This window comes from Melozone crissalis, unplaced genomic scaffold, assembly GCF_028551555.1.
Source record: "Melozone crissalis strain CALT ecotype California unplaced genomic scaffold, PUWL_Pcris_2 ptg000187l_1, whole genome shotgun sequence".
Classification (NCBI taxonomy): Eukaryota; Metazoa; Chordata; class Aves; order Passeriformes; family Passerellidae; genus Melozone; species Melozone crissalis.
In genome coordinates, this window is record NW_026535952.1 from 2,568,009 (window position 1) to 2,581,712 (window position 13,704).

Here is a 13,704-nt window from a genome sequence, read left to right on the forward strand (position 1 = left end):
GGCACTCGGAAGCCTCCAGAGGCCTCACCCAAGCTGGACAATGCTCACCAGAGTTTCACACAATTATCAGTTTGGTCATTTCCATAGCAGGGGTTAATTCTCCAATTACAGCTTCAGGTAATGAAGTCATTCACCCCCAGTTTGCTCCTCCCAATTCACTTTTGTTTGTATTTTCAGGGCCTGAGGCTGTGGGGTGTCCTTGGGTCTCAGGCCTGGGGGGATGGTTTGGTCTGACCAAAATGTGGAGACAGTAACCAACACTTTACAAGGAGTTCAGAATCATGCACTAAGGCAGTGCAGGATTGAAAAAATAGAAAAGCTGAAATCCTGAGGTTTCAGTTTAGGAAGGACAGAAAATCAGAGGCAGTGAAGTGTAACAATCATTACATTTCTGGTATTCCCATGTTCCTTCTTCCCATTTCCATCAGCACTGGATTGGGAATATTATCAAAGCTTCAGTTGACAAAATGCTCTCACAAAAATCACTTTTAGAACAGCACAGTGATAGTGTGATTGATCCTTCAATACTGGCACAATTTACCCTCATGTTTTGCACTCTCAGAGTTATTTAAGTGGCATTTCTCAGGTAAGTCATGGCTGAAGTCAGATTGAAACTTGACCTCCACAGTAATTTTTGATAATTTTAACACAGAAATGAAAATAAACACTTCTATTCCCATAAAAATTGAAGCTTGTCCTTTCTCAGCACGAAGCCACTCTGAATGTCTTTCCCTTACAGAGTGATAATTCTGCTTTACTTGATAATAATTCTGAATTCGCAAATGTCTCCCACCACCTGCATTTTTTTTACTGTGCGGATGGTCAGGGATAGAAATTAGAAATTCTTTGAGGAAAGGCATTGACTTCTCTGTAAGAAATAGCTCTGTAAGACTTCTCTACAAGAAATAACCTTGAAAAATTATAACACAACCAAATTTAAAGCTGCTCAAAATACCCTCTAATCACAGAATCAGGGAATAATTAGGGTTGGAAGGGAATTCTGGGGATCATCTCGTCCAACTTGTTTATTTCCAGTGTGTTCAGCCAGGACAGGGCTCTTGCAGTGGTTTTGGCAGAGGTTTCTCTCTCATTTTAAGCACTCCTGATCTCACAGCTGCCCCAGCTCCAAAATGAAACTGAACCAAGTTGTGACGGGCAAGGAACAATGTTAATCAGCCAAAGAAACAAAAATATTTGGCCAAACCAGACTCTGGCAATTGAGGCTGTTTTGGGATGGTGTCAAGTATCCGTAACTCAATTAATAGCATTAATTACTCCCCTGACCCAGCTTCCCCTTCAAGCCAAACACGACTCTGAATTTAATTGTTTTCATGAATGAGCCCTGGAAGTTCTGCTGAGATTTCAGGTTGCTGCTGATTTTAGCAGGAGCAGCCTTGGTTGGCCTGGATTTCCCTCCTGTTCCCTGCTTTACTTTCAGTAATTGTGAGAATTATCAAGAACCTGTCACAAAAACATGCAAAAAAATATTAAATAAATAAAACCCCACCACATCTGAGTTTATTCAATCTTGTTAAATATAGGAGTTCTTGTGTGATTGAAGGCGTATCTGAAAGTGTCAGAGAACATCAACAAGTGCAGAATTCAGCTCAGCTGCTGCAGAAATCCTTCATTTAAACTCCTTTAAGCAGAATTCCACTTAATCACTTTCCAATCCTTGGTTCCCATCCAAGTCTCTCTGCATTCACAATTTTCATTAATTAAAAATCACTGATGAGGACTGAGGTACTGCTGTGCAGTCAGATGGAAACCTTCATTTCTTGGAATGGAGGAAGCATTAGTGGAAATTTAAAATACATAAATTAATTTTAAAAAATTATTTAAATATATTAAAAAATTAAAACAAAATGTTTAAAAATTAGGTAGTCTCCAGGGTACCATTTTAGGTAGGCTCTTGGGTACCAGAATCAAGAATTTATTCACTTATGGGTGTAGATATCCAAGATCCGAAGGGAATATTAAATATAAATATATTTAAATATAAATATGTTAAAGCTGAGCCTGCTGCATCAGACAGAAGATGGAATCAGACCTCAAATGCGCTTCCCACAGAGGAACAAATAATTTCTGCCCGGGGTTTTGTCCTTCTCAGGATGGTTTGACCTCACCCATGGTGGAGCTCACCTCGCTGCCAGCAGCATTTTATTTCACTTTTCTGTGGTTGGGGTGAAAATGAGCAAGGGGGAAGCTCCTCTCACAGCCCAGAGCAGGTTAAATCCTCTCCTTAGTTTGTGCTCCTCTAATTTGCTGCTTCCTTTGGTTGCTGCTGTGGACTGAGGGGGAAAAGGAGGAGTTTTAGACCAAAAATAGGAAATGGTTTTGTCCTTTCCGAAGACGCAGTGGGGAAAAAACAAAAAAAAGGAATAAAAAAAGAAAACCAAACCAAAATAAACACAAAAACCCCACCACCACCACCAAAAACTCTACCCTCAAAAAAACCTCAAAAAACACTGAACCCCCTCAAAAAACACACACAAAGACAAAACAAAACAAACCACAAGAAACCCCCAAAAAAACCCAAAAAAGGACCAAAAAAACCCCAAAAAACAAAAGCCAAACTCCCCCCAAAAACCCCACAAAACCTTCCCAAAAGCCTACAATTTTGAGGATAATGATAAAGACTTAAGTAAATCCTGCCTATCTCCAGTAAATCTGCAGGAATAGGGTAAGAATACCCCAAATCCCAATAAAAAAGGGATTTTTTACTGCAAGGAACTGCTGCTGTTTTTCAATCCCATCCCACATCACCATTTCCCCACCAGCAGGAAAATGGAGCTGTAATTCCAGCAGTTCTCATTTCTGGTTCTGCTTCCACTGAAGGTTTTGGTGCTGGAGTTGGGAAATTTGGGTTCTTTTTTGGTTGGGATATTTGGGTTCTTTTTTAGTTTGGGATATTTGGGTTCTTTTTTGGTTGGGATATTTGGGTTCTTTTTTAGTTGGGAGATTTGGGTTCTTTTTTAGTTTGGAGATTTGGGTTCTTTTTTAGTTGGGAGATTTGGGTTCTTTTTTGAGCATTTTGACGCATTTTGTTGGATATTTATGATGGATATTTATTGGGGAATTGGATGAAAGTTGGCTTGCTGCAATTAATTCTCGGCAAAAGCGCTTTGAGTTGTACTAAAAAATATACTTTTTTTCTTTAAAGGAAATACATATTTCCTTTGTGTTGAGGAAAAAAATATGGTCAAACTCAGGCCTGGGCAAAAGGGGAAAAGTAAACAGATCTTCCACTACAGACAGGATTTCCACCCAATTTTTCCAGCCTCGTTTCAAAGGCGCTGTTGCACTTTTGCTGAATTCTGAACCTTTGGAAGCCACTTTTTTTTTTTTTGTTTTTTTTTTTGGTTTTTTTTTGGTTTTTTTTTTTTTTGTTTTTTTTTTTTTTGCATCTGATCCCCCTTAGGTTGTCAAGGGCTGCTTTTTTCCAGTGGCTCACTGGAGAACTGCCAGCCAGGGAGCTTCAAAGCAGGGAGGATCTGCTTAGCATCATCCTCTTGGATCCAAAGGCAAAGCCAGAGCTGACATCTGGCAGCCGGCTTGGAGGCTCGGGCCATCCCGCAGCACACCCGGGGCAGCAGCTGCCAAAATCCCCGTGGGCCAAAGGCGTTTTTCTCCACGGAAAATAGCTCCTCTTGGAGAGATCAGAGGTTGGAGGACGACGGTGCCAAGCCATCAGAGCTCTGAAGAAGCACGTAGCAGATACGGCTGCCTGCAAATCAGATGTTTCTGCTTCGGGATCTGGTTTTGAAGCTTCTTCCACTTTTTCCCAGCTGGCCCAGTCATCATCATTAAAAAAAAAAAAAAAAAAAAAATCGTCTCAGTGAAGGCAACTGTGTTTTTAGTGAGAAGTTTCCTTTTTAGCCTTGGAATTGCTGCTGGTCACTCAGTGGTGCTGTTGGGCCTTTTGAGCCACCCGTGTGAAGCCACCAGCCAGGCCAAAATTCAGGAGATGAGGAAAAAGAGACTGAGAAAATCTGTGAAAAAACTCCCCAGGTTTAGCTACAGGGAGAAAGAAATGACATTTTGCAAAGGGAATTCCCCATGAGACAAAGAGACATTTTGTCTCACCTTTGTTTTTGGAGGGAGAAAAATGGAGAACAATCAGCTCCAACAATGCCTTGGGTGATTTGAAATTAGGGTTCAGAGCAGGACAAGAACAGACTGAGATAATCTAAAAAAATATCTTTTCATGGCCAGGGGTTGTACTAAGACCTGCTCTACCTCTGCCTTGTTTGATAAAAATGAGGGAGAAGGATTTTTTATAGGGGCAGAGAGTGACAGGACAAGGAGGGAAAATGGTTTTAAACTGCCCCAGCAGCATTGGAAATCACAAAATGAAAGGTGACAAGGCAGAGGCCAGCTGGTGGCTGTGATGCCTCAGCTTCTTCCAAGTTCTCTTTGGCTTCAAGAAATGGAGAAGGACAATATTTTGTTCAGAGATTAATGAAGAGCCATAAAGTGAAATTATTCCAAAGTGTAGGAGGACAAATCCATCCGTCTTGTGGACACCTTAAACCCAGAACACCTGAACATAATAAGGTGGTTACTACTATTATTATTATTATTATTATTATTATTATTATTATTATTATTATTATTATTATTGTCAGTAGCTCTCAGCAGCTACATTTATCTCACAATAAAACCACCAAATGTGGAGTTAAAATCAGAGCACTGCACAAATCCACTAGCTGGATTTGTGATCTGGAAGGGCCATTTTTCACCAGCTGGTGAGAACTCAGCTTCCTTCAGCTTCTCCTTCTTGTGACAAAATGTATACATAGAAAAGGGAAAGAATAACTTGAAAGGTTATTGTTTCTAGGAGGGGGGAGAAGAAATTGGAACCAGATTCCTGTTTAAATTCTGGTGTTAATTACGTGGTGCAACTCCCTCTGAAATTAATGGAGCTCTGCATATAAAAAAGAAAATAAAAGGTACAATTGAGCTATTTCTGCTTCCTCTGTTATCCATGAAGGCTTTGCCAGTCTATTACAGCACAGGGAATATTTAATTATGAATGGCCATGGTTACATCAGCAACCAATAGAGGGGAACTCCAAAAGTTTTAAGATGTTGAATAAAATGGTTAGAAAAACAGAAAATCCATTTTAAAAAAGGCACTTAAGTGTCCAGGACTTCCAGTGAACCTCGCACAAAACAAGAGTTTGGGTCTGACATGAGAAATTTGCTCAGTGTGTCATTTTTCCTTTAACATAAAACTTTCAAATGTGCCTTGGAGGAGCTGTTTAACTCACAAACTGTTCATAGGAGAGTGCAAAAAAAAATTATTACTCATATGGTACCAGTGAAAACCAGGGGCCTTTTCTCTCACTGCCTGTAGACAGGCGTGTACAGAAAGGAAAAGCTTCATAAGGCAAGCAGAGAATGGTAAAAATAACTCAAATTGCTTCAAGGGTTCAGTTGTCATGCAGAGACTGAGGAAAAGAAAGACTGCTCAATATATTTCAGAGGAAAAGCTGGAATAGACATCCCAGGCTCACACTGCTGAAAAATGAAGTATCTGGCTTCTTATTCTCTAAAAATACCCAATTTTTTCTCCCCCGTTCAACGTTGTAACCCGCATTTTCATCATTATCTTCCTTTATTACATGGGAATATCTTAAAATCAGAGATCCAGCACAGCTGAAGAGGTGTTTGTGTTGCTTTTCTAGAGATGATTTTAAGATCTGATGTCAGCTTTTCAAAGAGAAAAAGCAAAGCCTTTAACATGACCCACTCTGGGCATCACAAGGAGATTTTATTAATTAGATAATTACATGTCACCTTCTAATATCTTATCTAGATATTAAACATACCCCAAATAAATACCATGAATTACAGAATCAACAGAATTCTGCAGAAGGAAAAGATCTTTGGGATCATTGAGTCCACCCTCTGAGCTGGATGTTCTCCTGGCAAAGACGAGTGTCCAATGCACTCCCACAAAGACAGGAAGAATAAATTCAGTTTATTTCTGGTTATTATTCCACGATTAAAACAATTCCACTATTTTAATAATGGGATCGTTGATAGGTACCAAAGTAATCCAGCTTTTAGATAAATCTGAGAAGAGCTTACTTCTGGGGAAGATTTTTGGTTTCAGGTTGTAGTTCCCAACATTTCTTTGGTTGAATTGAGCTAAGATAAGTTCAGATAAGTTCATGCCAGTGAGTTGCAATTACTGCAGAGGCTCATTGTCAGCAATTAACACGTTTTTTTTCTTTCTCCTGCCAGTGCCACTGTCCAACAGGAGGTACAGCCAGGACGCCCTGCCCGAGGCCTACCCCAGCTGCACGGCGCCCGTGCCGGGCCGCTACAAAGAGGAGCTCTACGACTCTTCCCTCATGAAACACAGCAAAGCAGAGCCCAGGCTCCAGCCCCACGCCCACCTCATCAAAGAGGAGAGCAAGCTGGCTTTCACCAGAGACCTGCCTGACAAAATGCCCACCAACGAGGGCTCCTTCTCCAGCCCCCTGCTGCCCAAATCCGAGTGCTGCCAGGCCAAGGCCGTGGGACAGCTGAGCCACCTGCTGCCCGTGCCCTCGGCCTACGAGCAGAGCAGGAGGATTTGTGTCAAAGAGCCCAAATTTGGGCACATCAGCCACCACCCGGGCGGCCTGCAGGAGCTGGACGAGAGGATGAGCGCGAAGCCGGACCACGAGGCCGACGGCGAGCGGCTGATGGAGGTGAGGCCCTCGGGCCAGGTCCCCTTCGTGCTCCTCAACTACCACCACGTGCTGGCCAAGCACGGGGCCTTCCAAACCTCTCCCTGCGCGGCCACGGGACACGCGGGGGAGAATTATCCCTACAGCTCGGAGGAAGTCAACGCGTTCCTCTACAAAAACCAAAGCCCCTCCTCGGCGTCCTCCCCAGAAAGCCACAAGGAATCTGCACTACCCCACTACATTGGGACCTCTGTCATCATCGCCAACGGCAGGTGACGGCAGCACGGGGCGGCTCTGTGTTGAATGAAGAAGCCAAACTGTAAGGATTTGCTACAAAAAAAAGGAAACAAAATAAAGCATGAGGAAACACGGTGACATTTACTGAGCAAAGCTGGAGGGCAGAGAGGGACAAAGTGGTGAAGTTCCAGTGGCCAGGAAAATCCCTCCGTCCCTGCCGTGCTTCGGTGTCCCAGCCAGGGACAAGCCAGGTTCCAGATCTTATTTTTGTTATTTCATAGTGTGCAGCAGAAGGAAATGAGAGGTGTTATATGCAGAGGTTTATATGAAGAACATTTTTTTTTTTTTCCCTTGACCCTTCCTTAAAATAAACACAAGATTGTTTTTTTTTTTTAAATCATTATCATAAAATATGCATTCTAGTTTAGGGTTTTTTTGACAAATTGTGTGAAACCTCGCATCAACTCTCCAGCCAACCCCCTGACACATGGACTTTGTTGAGGGAGTGGTGATTTTGAACAACCACAACACAGCTGCCCTACCCAAACAGGGAAAAAAAGCTTATTTATTAATTACCAAAAAGTTTTAGAACTAAATAAATCAGCCCTACATTTGATTTATTTAACAGAGATTTCAGTGTTCCGAGATTGTTGCCACCACCATTTATCTTGACAAGGGACAATATGACAAATTAATAGGTACAAAGATAGGTATTACAGGGTTACAGGTCTTGTCATGGCAAATTGGGACAAATTATGGAGCAGGAACTAATTCCCCACAAATAAGAAAAGGAAACTCCTAAATCCTGTGTTTCCCTGGCTATTCTGGGGGAAGCCTGTGCAGATTTTCAACCCAGCCAGTCACAAATACATCTTAATAACAGCACCAGAAATGTTTTCTTTATAGTCAAGAGAATAATGAACATTTCTGCCTTATTTTGAACTTACCAGCAGAATGGTGAGCTTTGAAAACTCCAGCTCTTAACACGCTGAACTTCCTCCAGCATAAATCCTGTTGTCAGCACAAAGGTAGGGCTGGAATTCCCTGCTTGGAGCACTTCACAAATCCCAAACAGCACATTTGAAACACTCACATTTGGCCCAGCCAGCCAGGAGGAGATTTTCACCCCTTTATTTTTAATTCTTTGCCGAGGATGGATCTGTGGGAGTTTCACTGACAACACTCAGCCCAGGGTGGTTTCCAGCCATTTCCTCAAATATTGTGAGTGGATAAAACAACAAAAGGCTCCCTAAACAATAAATGTGGCTCTAGATCTCACTCAGCTCCATTTCTTACCCCAATTCAAGCTTAATTCACAATTTTTCAAACTTTCTCTCATCAGACTCTAAACAGAATTTCACTGAAAGACCTTGAGCACCCTGGGATGGTGGAAGGTTCCCAGGATGAGCTTTAAGCTTCCTTCCAACCCGAACTATTCCATAATTCTTTGAAGAAAATTCTTCTCTGGTTTGTGTAATATGGGAAAAAAAACCCTTGCTCATGGATTGCACCTTGTCAGAAAAATCATCATGCAATATCAGCCCTAAAAATTCCACATTCTCCACGTTTTCTATGCAGCAATAATCCATCCCAGAATGGTCTGGGTTGGGAGGGACCTCAAAGCTCATCCAGCATTTTCCAAGCCCCTGAAATGGGCAGGGAATTTTCCATTAGAACACAGAAATAAAGTTATTCCCTTCTGTGTATGAATATTTATTGCTCTGAGTACACAAAAATACTTTAAAAGCTTGACAACAACTTTCAGTATTTTTTTTTTCATTGCATCCCATTAAAGGTTCACAGAGAAACCTTTATTATCAAATTAACATTCACTTGGAAATGAACTTGAGCTGAACACTCTCAGCTGTTGCTTTCAATTGCACGAAAAATACATTTTGTGTTAAACAGAACAAAAAAAGCCAAATCAGTGATTACAAAAAAAAACCCCAAAACAGAACCAAAACCAGCAGAGTCGCTCCCTGTGTAACCTCTCAAGTTTGAGGAAGCTGGCAGCTCTCCAGAAAAGCCGTAAATGTGGATTGTGATCATGCTGACCCCACAAATCAAAGCCAGGAGCCACCAGTGGCTTCCCCAGTTGGTTCAGAGCCCTCCCAGCCCCTGCTCCCCATAAACGACCCCAACTCCTGAAAAGATAATTATGGCTTCATTTTGTTCAATCAAATTACAGCCATGCCCCACACAGAGGAGCCACTGGCATGGCTGGCATCATTAAAAAGAAACCTGATGCCCAACCTTTCTCCCTCATTAGTGGCACTGCTGAATTTGGGTGTTCCTGCAAGCCCCGCTCGCTATAAAAACACAAAAATCGGGGCTTTCGCTTGAGGAAAAACACCATTGAGCTTTTTCCAGCTCGAAAATATTTTCCCACCTTGTCATTGCCACTTCCAGGCTTTATTCCAGCGGCCTGAGCGGAGGAGGTGTTCCATCATCCTGCCCCAGGTGTTTCAGGGGAGGCGATGCCCTGGTTTTGCCACAGGAAATTTCCCTGCGAGGAAATAACGAACCAATTAAGAGCTCCCAGCTGATAACGCAGGGGAAGGCACAGAAAAGATGGCAAAAGCAAATGTGGGAAGGGTTTTTTTAAACAGCAATTCCATGTTCCCATCTGGGAGTAAATTACATTGGGAAAAAAATAGGATTTTTTTGGCCAGTTAAATTGCAGATGTTCTCAGGAAAATCACAGTGCAGAACAGGGCACTGCCGTCATGGTGGCAGTGTTTGAAGAATGAAAAGTGGTTTTAATAATGAAAGGTGTTTCTAATAATGAAAACTGTTTTTAATAATGAAAAATGTTTAAATTACGAAAAAAAAATGGTGGCACTGAAGGGGAATGTGAATTGAAATATGAAAAAAAACCCCTCATTTCTCTTTAGTATTTGAGCCACACCTTTTGTAGAGAGACTTCACAAGATTTTAACTTTTAGGGGTGCTCAGACCTGGCAAGAAAATCATGGAAAATGGGAGGAAGAGAGTGAAAGAGGGAATATTTTACCAAAATTATAGAAAATTTGGGTTGGGAGGGACTTTCAAGATCTCATTGCAGCCCCTTGCCCGTCAGGGAATCTTCCACCAGACCCAGGTGAAGCTGGAAAAGTGAATCCCACAGTGAGGTCTCCCAAGGTTTGGAAGCAATGGGAATAAAACAAGGTGATAAATGCACAGACCTGTCCCCAGCCCTCTGTGCCCTGGGATTTGAGAAACGCAATTTAAGGAAATTGTGCTGAATTTGAGGAAATTCAGCACAACAGGTGCAAAATTGGGGAATTCATCACTGAAAGTGCCAATGGATGGGAAATCTGCCAGAATTTCTCCAGAAATCTCAAGCCAGGACATAAATTCTTTATTTTTTCCAGCATTTCAGTCACACTTCAAAAATGCCACAGAGGAAATGTTGTAATTCCAGTTCTTTCCTGAAGGTTAGATTTTGCTTTTTTTTTTTTTTTTTTAATACGATGCAGATAAAAGCTATTTGGCAAGTGTAGGTGAAGGAGCACGCAACCCAACCAACCTATTCAAGCTCAGAATTATATATGTATTCCCTAAAAATGTAAAGCATTTTTGCTTATTTATTATGTAAAACAAAACTGTTAAAATGTTAATAAAATCCTGTAGCCAAAGGAAAACTGAGTTGAATTTCTCTTTTTTTTTTTTTTTAAATACAGAACAAAGAGTATTTCACAAAGGAGAACGGTGCATATTTGAAAATTTATTTCAATTGTGACATGTTCTATATTGACAATTAATGTACTATAAAACGCACAGAGAGTTTTTAAAATTTAAATGCATTTTAAACGAAGACACTTGGAAAATGCAAATAACACAGAATCACTAACGAGAAACTCAACACTTGACAATTCTTCCCTGCAGTTCTTTTTTCTCCATCATTTTCTGGCCTCTGCCCTTTGCTGGGCCCAGATTTAATTTCTTTGGTGTCTGATCAAGGCAGCGCATCCCCACCACCACTTAGCCATGCAAATCATGGTTTTTTATCAAACCAGTTACCCCCAGGAACCAGCACAAATCATTCCCCTGACAGATTATTTTGATTGTAGTTGCAAAAAGTAATTTTTATTTTTTTTTTCCAGGCTGCTGATGCAGCTGAATCAGAGAAAGCAAAGCGACGAATTTTTGCACAGTGAAGCAGCAGCATAAAGAATTAAATGCTTTAATATTATTTCCAGGTAATAGGTAATAGCCCTTGATTTGTTGGATATATTAAAATACAAAAAAAAAAAAAAAAAAAAAAAAAAAAGCTCTGAAGCCTTATAAAAGCTTTACTAGAAGCAGGATGTGTCTGAAATGTGAATTACATTATTACTTTTTCAAACCTTTGGAAGCAGCTTTGTTGCTGACTGGGCACGACCCACCCTGGACTCACACACGTGCCAACACGCCCAGAAGTTTTCCTATCAATAAACAACCCCCACAAATGTTTTCACCATGAGAAATGTTCTACCAGAGCCCAGCAGGGAAAAAAAAAAAATTAAAAAAATAAAAAAATAGAAATAGGGACATGGTAATAAATGGGTTTTTTGAAAGCACTTCATCAAGAAAATAGTTTAAGATATGAGCTCAGCCTCACAATGGAAGAGGTGTTTTACTAATCCAGACAGCGGAGTGAAATGAAACATTTTCAGGGATTATTCCACACCCGGGGACAGCCCACAGCACATCTGTCTGTCACACATGGGGAACAAGGAAAAACAGGATTTTCCTGCAAAAATGTTGGGGCACAGGAAGAGCCAGACTCTGCCTGAAAGAGTCAGGGATTTCTCCAGGGATTCATCCACAAGGACTTTATCCTGCTGCTCCCTGTCCCGTGGGGATTCTCCTTGTCTTTGGTTCTGAAGGAAAAGCAACAAACCCTTCTCCCAAATCCAGGAGACACCAGAAGAGGCCACTGAAAAGGCAAAGCGGCTCCCACAGTGCTCTGGCACATCCTGGTTTGGGCAGCTCTCCCTTGTGGAAAGGAAATTCCACTCCAAATTTCTTCCCAGTGCAAAAGTTTTGGGAATAACCTGACAATTCCCATGAGAACGGAACCAGCCCATCGCTAAGGCAGCCACAAAAGGACCAACAGCGACCAGGAAATGTTGCAGAATTTAAAAAATGCTAAAAAAATCCCTCTGCTGCTGCTCAGCTTTACAAACTCATTCTGCCCTTCCAAAATTCCCATGTTTTACCCTTTTCCCCATCTTTTTTTTGTCCCTGGTGAAGGGAAAAGGAAGTTTTTTGAGGAAGCCACTCAAACCCCAGCCTGAGGCACGGCCTGGTTGTTCAATCCCTCCAGGCACTTCCCAGCCTGTGTGGAACAGGAACAAAACACAAAAGGCAAATCCTAAAGGCAATCCCCACAGGCAAACCCTAAAGCTGAGACACTTTCAGCTACAAATTCTGGCTTAAGGTGAAGTTTTGTAAAACTCTGTGGTTGGAAAAGCAGCACCAGAGCTCTGCTTTGCTGCAGTTTGCTCGTGAAGGAGAAGGCAGAAAATAAATGAGGATGCAGCAGGAAGATGTGAGATGTGATTTTTTATAAATCTATATATAAATATATGTTTTTTTTTCTTTTTATTGAAGCTTTATTAAGCCAGACTCGAGTCTCAGTTGATCACAACATGCATTAATATTGAATTCTGATATCAAAGGCAGCTGCCAAACCTCCTCAGCCCAAAGCAGTTTTGAAAGCATCTGGTGGGGAAAAGCCAAACTTGGTGCGTCGTTTTAATTATTATTTTAATTATGGCAATTAACAGCTGTGTGTAGTTCTAGGCGATGCTGGTGTGCAGCCTCATGTGATTTGGATCATGGGGGAAAAAAAGAAAACCCAGCAGGGTTTGGACAATCAGGACAAATCTTCTGTGAGATGGAGCATGAAATCCCAAATTTAACAGGGACAATTTAATTTCTGCTCTTGCTGCCAAACCACCTAAACCCTAATATGTGAGGATTGGTCAAAATTACCATCACAGACAAGTTTCCTTGGTTTAAGACTTCTTGGCTTTGGAGCTGAGACAATCGAAAATGTTTGGATTGCTTATGAGGTGAACTTTAACCTGAAACCCCCATTTCTGGCTAGAAGACAGGAGTTTCCTTTCTGGAATTTCCAATCTGGCTGATCCACCATGAAAAAAAAAAAAAAGAAATTAAGGTGGCCACATCACACCTGGGACAAAATTGTCTGGGGAGCCGTGGTGGCCAAATCTCCTTGGGAGGAAACCCCACCAAGCTCCCAGTGGGAGCTCCAGGAGAATTCCCAGTGTGTTCCCCCACATGGAAATGTGCAGGCTGCCCCAAAAATCAGCTGCTTCCAGGTCAGCAGGGGCTAAAGCTCCTGCTTTTAGGGCTTAGCAGCAAAACCAGACCTGGTTTGGGAAAGGGGGTGACAAAAGGGCTGAGGAAGAGAATTTGGGCACGGGGGAACAGTGTGATTTCTGTTTCTCAATGGAATAGTTGTTTGCAAAAGGGAATTTGATTTATTCCCTTTATTTATTCACTTAACTACATTGAGATAATGATAAAATTACCACTAAATTCTGAGTTAGTGGTAATCATAGAATTAATTAGTGGTAATTGTAGAATCCCATCCCCTGAGATGGGATTCTACAAAAACCTGGGTGTGACACTTTTCCAGTGGGTTTTCCTTCCTGAAACCCCTTGGAAAACCACGATTTAAAGGACAGGTGAGATGATTTTACTCAGATCCAAGTGAGTGAGGAGAGCAGAGTGCAAATCCCTTGGATAACCCAGCACAGCTCCTCGGTGCT

General features: G+C 41.6%; 1 protein-coding gene across 1 annotated transcript in view; it reads left to right on the plus strand.

Annotated features, from left to right (window-relative positions):
* The window catches only part of SIM2 (SIM bHLH transcription factor 2), a 71,421-nt gene extending 64,201 nt beyond the window's left edge, over nt 1-7,220 (plus strand). Inside the window, exon 11 of the mRNA XM_054293731.1 lies at nt 6,252-7,220. Within this exon, the coding sequence (XP_054149706.1) occupies nt 6,252-6,958 (707 nt within the window). The 3' untranslated portion in view covers nt 6,959-7,220. The remainder of the gene's footprint in view (nt 1-6,251) is intronic.
* The last annotated feature ends 6,484 nt before the right edge of the window (nt 7,221-13,704 follow it).